This window comes from Labrus bergylta, chromosome 3 (assembly GCF_963930695.1).
Source record: "Labrus bergylta chromosome 3, fLabBer1.1, whole genome shotgun sequence".
NCBI lineage: Eukaryota > Metazoa > Chordata > Actinopteri > Labriformes > Labridae > Labrus > Labrus bergylta.
The window spans coordinates 33724160-33736263 of NC_089197.1; the positions used below are offsets into that span (position 1 = coordinate 33724160).

At 38.1% G+C, this 12104-nt stretch overlaps 1 protein-coding gene across 1 annotated transcript; it reads left to right on the forward strand.

The window, feature by feature from the left end:
• Positions 1-1068: 1068 nt before the first annotated feature.
• LOC109982373 (synapse-associated protein 1) lies at positions 1069-8011 on the forward strand. Its single transcript, XM_020631554.3, has 9 exons — positions 1069-1385; positions 1919-2037; positions 2232-2298; positions 3001-3074; positions 3185-3324; positions 3590-3741; positions 5640-5689; positions 5776-5932; positions 7246-8011. The coding sequence occupies exons 1-9, from the start codon at positions 1184-1186 to the stop codon at positions 7374-7376; spliced, it is 1092 nt and encodes a 363-aa protein (XP_020487210.1). The 5' UTR covers positions 1069-1183; the 3' UTR covers positions 7377-8011.
• Positions 8012-12104: the final 4093 nt, after the last annotated feature.

A 12104-nucleotide genomic window follows, 5' to 3' on the forward strand; every position in this document is an offset into this window, starting at 1 on the left:
TAAACTATAGACTATCAACGATTTCAAATATTTTTTTCTTATCTCTGGAAAAAAATTAAATCTAGCAGGATTGCTAGACAGATTAGTGCTGACTTGTCGAAATTCTTGTTGTTTTAATTTCTGGCCCTTGTTAAATGTTTTTTGTCTTTGCTCCAGATTGTTGTCTGCTTACATTTGCCTGATGTATATTTTTTGGAAAAGTTCGATTTTTATTTATTTATTTTTATATATAATCCCCCCTAGTCTTAATTTATGTTTGAATTAACTTGTTCCTGTGTATTTTGCTGTTGTATGTTCATCCTCTATAAGAATTTGTATAAACATCTTTTGTTTGTTTTAAATTTGTAAATAAAGACGGATTAAAAAAATATAATAATTAAAATCAAAATAAACTATAGACTATGCAGTCTATGTTATAAACACACACGTTGAAATATTACATTACATTTTATATTTATTATTTTTGAACATGGGAAGTTTGGTTGCACGATTGTTTAATAGTATTGCCATGTTAATGAAGTTAACAACATGGGTGTTTTTATGTGATTTAGCCATTATGATAAAGGCCTTTTTTTAAAGAATTATATAATTAGATAAGATAAGATAATCCTTTATTTATCCCACAACGGGGAGATTTAGTGTTAAAGCAGCAAAGAGCAAAGATTGCAAACAGAAAGTGAACACAGTACAATTTAAATTAAAAAAAGAAAAAATAAGAATGTATAAAAAATAGATAGATACTAAAAATAGATTTTTTTAAAATAAATTAAATAAAATTAAATATTAAAAAATAAAATGTGTGTAAATAAATGTCCCATGCTTGCAATGCCTGGTTTCCCCCTTGTTTGTGTGTATAACGTTTTCATCTGTTTCCCGAGAGCACCGAAGACACTTTTTTTACATTTTCTCATCTAATTTGACCACATTGAACAACCAGTCACTCTTTCACTTTCAAAATAACAAGTGCAGTTCCTCCAGTGACCAAGAGAACTCATGAAGGCGTCACTTCACCATTCTGGCCACCAGGCGGCAGCAGCGCACAACTTGAATTCCACAGAAACCGAGAAGAAGAAATACTGTCCGTTTAGTTCCTGGTTGCATTAAGTCCACAATCAGTCCGTCTGTTGAGAGTGTGTAATATCTCTCGTCTTGAAGCCAAACTTGTTACTTCATTTCGATAAATATGTTCAAAGGTTTGGGGACGTGGTTGGGTTTAGAGGACCCTACGTTGACGAAGAATCCCGACGACAGAGAGGAGCTGACAGCGGAGCAGGAAGAAAAGGTGGTGGAGGCTCAAAACGAGGTAAACAAACAGCAAGCAGCTGAGCAGGATGGAGAACCAGAAGAGGACCAGGACAACTCTGAGCACAGCAAAGGACTCGGTGGTAAGATGAAACCCCCTTTCACTCTATTATTGCTGACTTATTTTAAATCAATCACCACATTTTTAACCCTATAAAGATCCAGTTGTCTTATTACGAGTGACGTTGTCATCCTAAACTCATAACATGACGTAAGAGTGGTGTCCTAGATATTGACCACGCCTCTTTTCCTTTTATGAATTGTCATTAAGATGTTGACGGCACTTTTGTTTGTTGCCTGTTCCAAACAAGAGGATATGAGACATTAATATGCAATACCCAGCTCATGTAATTGTACATTTTTTAATTCCCTGTACCTGAACATAGTTTATCATGTCTTAGGATACTCTGCACTTTGGTACTTGTTGCTTATTTTATTCTACATTCTATATATATTTACATATTTCATACTTCTACATTGTGTTTGAGAGCAACTGTAACAAGCGGACTAATGAAATACATTTCTGATTCTGATCTGATTTTTTTTATTTTATTTTATTTATAAAAATCAAATTGCTGACCGTGTCTTTTTTTAATCTTTTCTCCTCCATGTGTAGGTTACATCTTCAGCTTTGCCACCAACGCCACAAAAAAGATCTCTGATTCAGTGGTCGAGACAGCTCAAACCATCAAGAAGACTGTGGAAGAAGGAAAAATCGACGGCATCATAGACAAGGCATGCTTGCTCTTCAGACTCGTCTGACAAGTTTGGCAGCTTTTAGAAGACGACTCTGTGTGGCTCATTTTGAGGAATGATATAAGTCTTATATGTTGTTGTTGTTGTTGTTATAGCTGCAACGTGCTTTGGTGATATAAATGAAGAAGAATGTCCCTTTCCTTTGCTCATCATGTATCTGTATGTGTTTTCAGACTTTTCTAGGAGATTTCCAAAAGGAGCAAGAAAAGTTTGTTCAAGAAAAGAAGTCCAAAAAATCAGGTAAAATCAGAAGAGAACCACTGAACACACACTACAGTAATAATCCTCCAGCTGTTTTTTTTTATTATGTTAAAGAACCCTCGCCTTGGCCCGGGGGCTTCTTTTACTTTTTCTGAGAGATTTTATATCATATTAAAGATGCTTTACTGGCAAGATTCTGGCTTTTATGTTGACCTTAGTGGTACTCCTCCAAAGCATGTCAATATAAGAATGAATTGCTATCAGTGTTGATTTAAGCTGCCATAATGTCTGTTGAGAAAGAGAAAGTGGGGATTGTTTGATACCCAAATAATTATTTTTTGTTACGGTGATTTCAGTGATTGTAATGCTCTCCTTTTTGAAAATGGACACTTTGACTTTGCAGCAGCAGAACAGATGATGTCATGTTATAAATATCGAGATTTGTTGATGTGTGAAGCTGAGAGATGAGACACCTTTAGAAGTCAGTTTTATCTGATGGTGTTGTGTTTTTATGTTAATGTTACTTTTTTTGGAGTTGTTTGTATGTAAGGATGTTTTTGTGTGTGTGTGTGTGTGTGTGTGTGTGTGTGTGTGTGTGTGTGTGTGTGTGTGTGTGTGTGTGTGTGTGTGTGTGTGTGTGTGTGTGTGTGTGTGTGTGTGTGTGTGTGTGTGTGTGTGTGTGTGTGTGTGTGTGTGTGTGTGTGTGTGTGATATCATGTCTGTGCTTATGTCCGCGTGTAGAAGCAGCAGTACCTCCGTGGGTTGGCTACAATGAGGAGGAGACGATCCAGCAGCAGATCCTTGCTCTGTCAGCTGTAAGCGAAGACATCATTCATTTATATAAATATGGTAAACATGTCTGTGTGTAGCGTTATTACTGATGATCAACACATCCCTCTTGTGTGTGTCTGCCTGCTGATTCTAGGACAAGAGGAACTTCCTGCGAGACCCCCCCGCTGGGGTTCAGTTCTCCTTCGACATGGAGCAGATGTATCCGCTGGCTGCAGTGATGCTGGAGGAAGACCAGCTCCTCAACCGCATGCGCTTCGACCTGGTTCCTAAACAGTCAGTAGTGTTACAGAAGTGTGTGTGTGTGTGTGTGTGTGTGTGTGTGTGTGTGTGTGTGTGTGTGTGTGTGTGTGTGTGTGTGTGTGTGTGTGTGTGTGTGTGTGTGTGTGTGTGTGTGTGTGTGTGTGTGTGTGTGTGTGTGTGTGTGTGTGTGTGTGTGTGTGTGTGTGTGTGTGTGTGTGTGTGTGTGTGTGTGTGTGTGTGTGTATACCTTCAAAATTGTGTAATGAAATTGATTGTGATGTGTTTGTGTGTGTGACAGTGTGAAGGAGGAGGTTTTCTGGAGGAATTATTTCTATCGGGTGTCTCTGGTCAAGCAGTCGGCTCAGCTCACAGCGCTGGCAGCTCAGCAGCAGCAGAAAGACGACGAGGACAGGGGGACCAGCGTGTCACCTGAGGACGTCGTCTTATCAGGTCAGACTTCAATGGGATGTAGCAATACCACGAGAAAAAATGTGAAATCGATTAAAAATGAGGGACAATTCAAATTGATGCAACAAAAAAAAACTTTTTTTAACCAGCAGAGGGCGGTGTCTGCCTTCAGCTATTTTGTTTGACCCCTCTAGGCGCCTTGCATCAGTTGATTATTTCAAAATGGTATAAAGTTTAAGGTTCATGTATTTATCAATCTTGTCCTCAAAGTTTATAAAAGGGAGCTGAAATGAACAATAAACTTATGAATCTGGAAGATTAATTGGGGGGTCTCTCCAGGGCTATGTGCTATGACAGAGCCATACCTCTGTAACGTTTGCCAGACAGAATGGTGAACATAACGTTGCTTCTGAGCCCTCCTGTTCTGCGCTGTAAACATATCATGCAGATGCTGTCTCACCCTAACTTTCAGTCAATCAGGTCAGCTACGAGGCCTTCTGGTCAATAACTCTTACCCTTCATAAAATCAAAACTGATGAGTTATCAAAACATCCCACCCCCCCAGTGTGTTCTGACGAGCCATGAGCTAATCAGATTAATTTAGTTTTTTGTACCAGGCTGTAAACTGAAGAATGGGATGTTTATGTGACACCCGGTGCTTCTACAGCCCAGCCTCAAGTAGACACTCGACAAACTGCAGGATTTTGCATTTCCGCATCGGCTTCATTTTTCAACAGCGGAGGTTGCCGTTGAGTTTGTCTATTTTTAGATGGACCCCACCAGGGACATAAGATTTAAGAATGAATAAAAAACCCTTTTCTTGAATCCACAATAAAAATGTCAAAAAGAAAAATCACATTGCACAAATTACAATAAAGGCACAAAAACAGATCGTTGTCAACGCGGTCTGTATTTTACACTTTAATAAGTCAGCTCAGTTCCATTCATATTATATGAAGGATTTTTTAAGTAGGAGCTGAATGTGTGAACGCAAACAGCTGAATTTTTCCCTCTGACTTCTCCCGGAGTTTCTCCTGCCAGACTCACAACAAGTCTGAGTGGGCTGATGGGAGAATGCAGCAGGATATTATCCGGAGAATTCAGCTCGAGCCAATGGGAGGGGGGGAGTGACGTTTCTATACTGTTACTGCTGCATGGTGCATAGACTGTACGCACAAGACTACTATGATCTCCGTGCATGTTATTAAACGGCTGCATTAAGTTTTCTGTTTATCAGTATGTTGTTCTCCGCTCTTTTGTTGATGTTGTCATTCTGTTGAACTACAAGTAGCAGTGATACGACAAGTACTCTGCCCCCTCCTGTCTGACAGGGATAGTCTCCCACTGTGAGATGCATTATGTGAACAGAAGCAGTCCTCCTGAAGTTATCGAGATATTTCAGGAGTGCATATGTTAAAAACAACTCATGAGTGAATTGTCTAGTTTTAGTCTCTAAACCTTGAAAACTAGATGTATAACACTCTGTAACATGTCAGAAAGATGGGCAATTACAGAGGTCAAAATGTATTATGACATCAAATCAGCATTCAGAACAACAAAGTCATAAAGATCAGGTAAATCCTGCAATAAAAGAACAATACTGGATCATACAAAACCTAGATGTAGGTTATAAAGTGTCCTTCATTGACTATCAAGTTTTAATAACACAATCTGCTGGGCTAAAATGAAAACACATACGGGTGGAGCTGGTGGTGCAGTATCAGAGGACATCATGCCTAACATTAGGTATTTCATGTATAAAAAGTATAAATTCTTCACTTCTTGTCCTCCACCTCCAACTATAAACACGCTCTGCTACAAACCACAAACCACAAAGTGCTGCAGTTTCAGAGGAAGTCCATGGATCATTGACTTCAGCAAGCACCATATCTGAATAAAGAAAACTTACAGCACTGTTCTTTTTTTTGTTGTTGTTGTAGATAATGTCAGACCAAAAACTCCTCCAGTTTCCATCAGCAGCATACAGAAGGTAAGAGAACTTAAAAGATACAGGCGCTCTAAGACTCATTAGAGCAGTGAATAAAATGCTCTGTCCCGTGTGTGTGTGCCTCTCAGCCGGCTCAAGAAGAGGAGGAGGAAATGTCCACAAGTCCCGGGGTGTCCGAGTTTGTGAGTGACGCTTTTGACTCGACCGCCTTCGACCAGGAAGACCTGAGGAAAGAGATGGAGCAGCTGGTGCTGGATAAGAAGGATAGCGCCTCCACTCCTGATGGTTAGAGTTCCTCTGTTTTTTTTTTTATTGTGTGAATGCATGTTGAACAGTTGGTTGAAGTGCCGGACGAGACAAAACACAACTTCCTGTAAGCGTTGAGAATGTGAGTAACAGAGTTATCAGAGATTAGATTATGAATTGACAGTAAGGAAATTCAAAACAATAATAAAAGATGACGTCAAGGCTGCTAACCCCCCCCAACACCACCTCCTGCCACCTAATGAAAACGAACTCTGAGTTGACTGTAGTCAAGATGAACGGGCGACACAGACCCGAGGAAGTGATTATGTTTTCAGACGATGTATCCAAGAATAATTTACATGACTTTTTTATCACAGCAGTACTACAGCAACAGTAAGGCAGCTTTCAGTAGCAGCTCCCGCTTCTTTATGCAGCGGTCTTTAACATCCAGTGTTTCCTTGGCAACGATAAACAACAAGACATGTCCCAGTTTTTTTTTAAATAACTGATTTCTCTGGCTTTGATAAGTATTGGAAATATTTGAGCTAATGTAAGTACTCAATAAAACAATAATACATATAACTCAGTTTTAGTCAATTTTTTATTAAGTTAGATATTTCAGTGTAAACATTGTCATAAAATTCTACATATTACACCTTTTAAAGCCGAGATATAAAACAAGCAGGGGAAAGGAGAAGTGATGAAATGAGGAAGTCATTTTTAAGATAAAATAGAATAGAACTGAATTAATCCCTGAGGGAAATATTGCTGCCAGGCTGCTCCAAAGTGACAGAGAGAAAATAAGAGTTGACACAAAAGAGAAACAAATTCAAGTGAAATATAGACGAATATAATATATTATAACTAATTCAATATACTAATTCAATAAATAAATATTAAATATTATTCAATAAAATTCTTATTATATTTAATAAAATGAAATAAAAATAAAATAATTAATTATAAATAATAATAATAAAAAATAATAATTAAATACAATTCTTATTATTAAATAAAATATATTATCAAAATATTAAATAAATATTAAATATGAATAAATAAGTAAATAAACTACCGGTAATTCAATATAGTAGAAGTGAACCAACACACAACATAGTGTTGGTATGTATATGCTGTGGTGTTGAAGGGATGTAGTGAAGGCGTACAATGAGGTGCTGTCGGCCTTTGAGACAGCAGCTCCACTGCAGAGAGATGCTAATTTTATTTTTTTTCAGCTTCATATTCCACAGAGTCTTTCTTGCACCCTTTAAGCCTGTTTGGGAACATGGACAACATATATTTTTTGTGATTGTTTTCTGGTTTTAAAAACACTGCCGCTCCTCTACATGCAGATGAGTCAGCAGACTGGGAGAAGGAGCTGCAGCAGGAGCTCCAGGAGTACGAGGTCGTGACCGGGTCGGACCACAAAGACGACCAGTGGGACCAAGAGATCGAGAAGATGCTGCAGGCCGACCACAGCTAAACGTGCACTGTGTCTGTCTCCTGAATGATGAAACGGTTTGGAGTGGAGGAATATCCATGATCAAATGATGAGGGAAGGAACGTCGGCATCTTACCTAACTGTGATAACTATCTTGTAAACATCCTCCCGTACATGATGAAGGTGTAGATCCATTAATAGAGAGAGTTTTTCCCCCTCTGCTGGGAACACAATTATGTTCAGATGTATGAGTCAAGTGCTGTGTCATTGCGCCCTCCTGAATTAGTTTAAATTGATTTGTTTCCCAGACACACACTTTTTCGGGGGTGAGCAGCCACTAGAGGGCGTTCTAGTGCAATGGATTTTATAATAGCAGAAGGCTTGTTTGAAATAAAAAATGTATCTCTGTTTCCACTGCTGCTTCCTGTTGGGTTGTACAGTAAAGTCTTAGTGAAGTTACAGTAGAGTAAAGTCAAATGTAAAGATGCATTTATGTAAATAAAGAGGTTTCTAACACTACTCTTCACTTCAATTTCACTGTCATCCCATCTGCCTGCATTTTTACATTTTGTACTTCAGTTTGACACATCTCTTTGAGCATTGTCTTCTTTTCTGCAACTGAAATACTGTACATCTCCTGTTTTATCTGTCATCCTTTTAATAAATATTTATCTGTTCATTTGGATGATACAGCCCAGGAAAGGAGTGTTTGTTTAATATTACTACCAAGTCTTTCTATGACGCTGTAACAAAGGCAAAGACATTCTCTTTTTAATGTTAAATCACAGCTTTGACATCTTGTTTATATTTACTCATTTTATCATCCACGAAGTCTGGCCTCTAATGGAGAATTAAGGAAACAGTTTGAACAGGAGCACAACATGAATACTGCAAGTGATTCATGTGCTCCATTACGTTCTTTGGATCCTGCCTGAGAGGAGGAGTCCACTGAATTTTATTTTGAACTAATAAATTAAGACATTTTTTACTTCAATTAGTTTCCTGGTTGAAAATTTAAAAAAAATCCAAATGACATGGTGTTGTGAAAGGTAGAGGTTGCAGACATGATGCGTTCCCTGTATTGTCTATTTGGGGAAAATATGTGCTGCACACATTGGGCTGCCTTTACAGTATATAATCTATTATCAAAGAAACAATGAAATGGAAACAATCAAGGTGGGCACAAACCAATTTTTAAAACGGTTCACTTTACATTGGGGAACTTTGTATGGTGTGCCAAATGGTAAGAGCTCAAACTCCAGAGCTGAGGACGTGAGACATGTGTTTGCCTGAGAACAGACTGTTCACATATTGACAGTCAAGAGAGGGTTCTTCCTCTTGCTCTTTTGATTCAGATCCATGTTTCTTTGGTTCATTTTTTATGTTAATTCAGGTCAGGTGCATCCTCTTTTCTGGTCCTGCCTGATGGATTAGAGGCCATCGATGTCAACCATGTAATCACAGTGTCACAGAGTCCAGCTGGGGACCTTTGTTCCCCTCAACCGCCTGAGCCCCTCACCTCCTCCACAATGTCTAACAGAGCTGAAGTTCTTTGAGAAGGCAGGGATTTGGTCTTCTCTTTGTGGTTTCAGTCTCTTTTAATTCAGACTGGAGAAGAAATTGACCAAGAAGAATCTTTCTGGACGACTACAACTTGAACTCAATCAACCGGAACAGATACTTGTATTTTATGTGCTTCATTCATATGTGATTGTTTTCAGTTGGGCTTATAAGATGCACATGATGTGTGCAAACTAACAAAATAATACAAGCTGGATTGTCAAAAAACACCCTTTGTTAACAGATACAAAAATTTAAAAAAAGATTTACAACAACAAAACTATCATTAACCAATACGTTATTGTGTTTTAACAAAATAAAAATAAAATAATCTAAAAATGTCTTTAACTCTGTGATTGACTGGTGAATAGTCCATTGTGTACCCCACCTCTGGCCCAATGACAGATTGGATCGGCTCCCAAACAGAAAAACCAGTTCAGATGATGGAGGGATGTATTAATGGATTTCTGAATGGATATTAAATCCAAACAATGACTAACCCTTATCCTTTGTAGGTTGTCTTCTGCGGGTGTTTGTGATTGTTCATCTTTTGTATTTGAATATAATTATTAAAATGTTGTGACTTTTTGTGTGTAAAAAAATCTTTTTCAACCCTTCTGGGTTTCACCTTTAACAGGTATCACAAAAGCTAAGCATTTGAAAAAAAAACACACATAAAACATAATAAAGTACCAGCATTTAAAAACTTTAAAAAAAAATCAAACCTATTGTAACCTCAGTGTGTGCCTTCAATTTTATTTGACTTTTTTTTTAACATGAAAATATTCTCATTGAGATACAAGATCTCTTATTCAGAAGAGTCCGTGCCAAGACAACATCTTAAAAGTATCAGACAGAGAACTAAAGACAGGCAAAATAAAAATAGGTTAAAAGGTGCACTTTGGAGTTTTGGTAGAGACATGTGAAAGTTGGAGAAGTGTACAGATTCTGTGGTACATGTTCATAACTCTGTACACAAACTGTCCTCAGAGGAACATTTGGTCCCTGGAACACTGTTTGAAGAGAAGTTGTGTTGGGGGGCCCACAACAGTGAAACTGTAACTCTCCTGGTAGAGTTTTAGCTCCAAACAGTGTTCAGGGACACATTTTTTTCTTTGAGTAATGTTTGTGTATTCATTTCAAAAACTACAGCATAGAATTGTTTCACTTCTCCGACTTCCAAATGTCACTACCAAATCTCCATTGTGCTCCTTTAAAGGCTTTCTATGTGATTTTTCAGACTTAAATATAATATAAATCAAGTACATCCTCTGAAAATAACTCTGTGAGTCATGACTGTCTACAATGGGTGTAACACCCGAGTCCCACTGTCTGTGATGTTTTCAGAGTTTTCAGAGTCCTATCTTCACTTTGTTTACATCGCCAGGACGGCCAGCTGACTCCTCCCCTCGTGTATAAAAGTTGTTTAATTGAGGGACTAGAGAAAAGAAGAATAACATACTGTACTCACTGCTTAACTGTGTTTCTAGATCACGCTCATTTCAGGTAAATTTACATGCAGTGTGAAGATACGAGCATAATAAAGATCGCTAGCATTAGCATGCTAACACAACAATGCGGCGCAAGTTGTTTTAGTTTTATGCTGGTGCTCAAGGGCGACATCTGCTGGATCAAAACATCACATATAAAGGCTTTAAGAGAGAAATATGTTCATACTTTAATCAAATAATTCTTTATCCTGCTTTTAACATTGTTCAAGCTACATGCATCCAGACGCTGGAGCAAACAGTAAAAGCCCTTTCACCAACGTCAGAGCGAGTGGGGGGAATGACATTCATGATGAGTCCTTGAGATTGAAGGCTACAGCTCCTCACAGCTTTAGGAATCAGCAGATAACATAAAGATGGCAGTTCAGGTAGTATGGTCTTCTAAAGAAAAATGTAACACTAATCCATCCTTTGGTTGTACAAGGAAGACAAACCTACTCTCTCATACTAGACTGTCACGGCCGGCTCAAACATTGAGCTCAATTCTTACTCTCAAAAATAGGTTTACATTTATGTACTTGTAAGAAAATAAGTCAATTTAACAAAATAGAAAGAGGAGCATTGGGGAGCAGCCTCTCTCTGTCTCTTTCTCCCTCAATGAGGAAGTGGGGCACTTGGAGAACACTGGGCCTCGGTGTTCTCAATCCAGGATGACCCAGCCACTTCCCACTGGCGCCTGAAACCCAAAATAGCCAACCAGCAAAACAAGAAACCAGCAGGGTCGTCACAAGACACAATGAAGTGTACAAAAAAAACATGTGGTCCTTGTTTCTATGTATCTAATGTATATTTATTTATTGTATGCCATGTTACAATGAACTACTTTCATCATTTAATCCATGATTTTATTCATCGACACTACAGAAGGTTTGGTTTCTTATATCAGATCAGAATGGATACTCTATTTATCCATTCATCCATCCATTATCTTTACTGCTTTTCCGGTTCAGGGTCATGGGGCATGGAGCCGATCCAAGCTGTCATTAGGCCAGATGCGGGGTAGCCTACACCCTATGACAGCTAGTCAATCACAAGGCATATAGAGTCAACCAGCAACACTCACATTCACACCTACGGGCAAATAAGAGTCACCAAATGACATAACAAGCATTTTACGATTTGGGAGGAAGCTGGATTACCCGGAGAGAACCAACGCACTTAAGAACCTCCTCGCTGTGAGGCACCAGCGCTAACCATTGCACAACGCCTACAGCCTGAAGCCTGCAGCCTATCCCTTATTCAAATTAAACTTATAATTATCATTAACTAATTACTCTTTTTTTTATTATGCTTACATACGTCTTTGTGCACATCAACTTTCAACTTTATTTTATCCCTTAAAGGGCCATTCGTTGCACAGCATGGCATCACAGGACAGAAAAAAAATACAGAAAAAAAAAAAAAAAAAAGCTAGCCTGGTAAAATGTAAGAAGCACTGAATAAAGCAGCATTCCACATGACGATCTTATCTGCATCCATTAGAATAAAGTGCTGAGTCAACATGAAATATAAACATCTCACTGTTAAATATTCATCACTGATTCATATGAAGGTGTTTGTCCTGTTTTCTTCATCTATTATATACAACAGATCCATTTTCTATTTGCACTCTACTGCCTTCAAATTGCCTTATTTTTTGTATATTTGTATATATTATTATTGTTTTTATTATTATTATTATTTTTATTTGGCTATGTTTAAT

What these genes read in the sequence shown, in the direction of transcription:
- LOC109982373 (XM_020631554.3), top strand. Translation starts at nt 1,184, where the DNA reads ATGTTCAAAGGTTTGGGGACGTGGTTGGGTTTAGAGGACCCTACGTTG. An exon ending in AAAGAAGTCCAAAAAATCAG is followed by an intron (nt 2,299 to 3,000) that starts GTAAAATCAGAA and finishes GTCCGCGTGTAG; the next exon opens with AAGCAGCAGTACCTCCGTGG. An exon ending in TTCGACCTGGTTCCTAAACA is followed by an intron (nt 3,325 to 3,589) that starts GTCAGTAGTGTT and finishes TGTGTGTGACAG; the next exon opens with TGTGAAGGAGGAGGTTTTCT.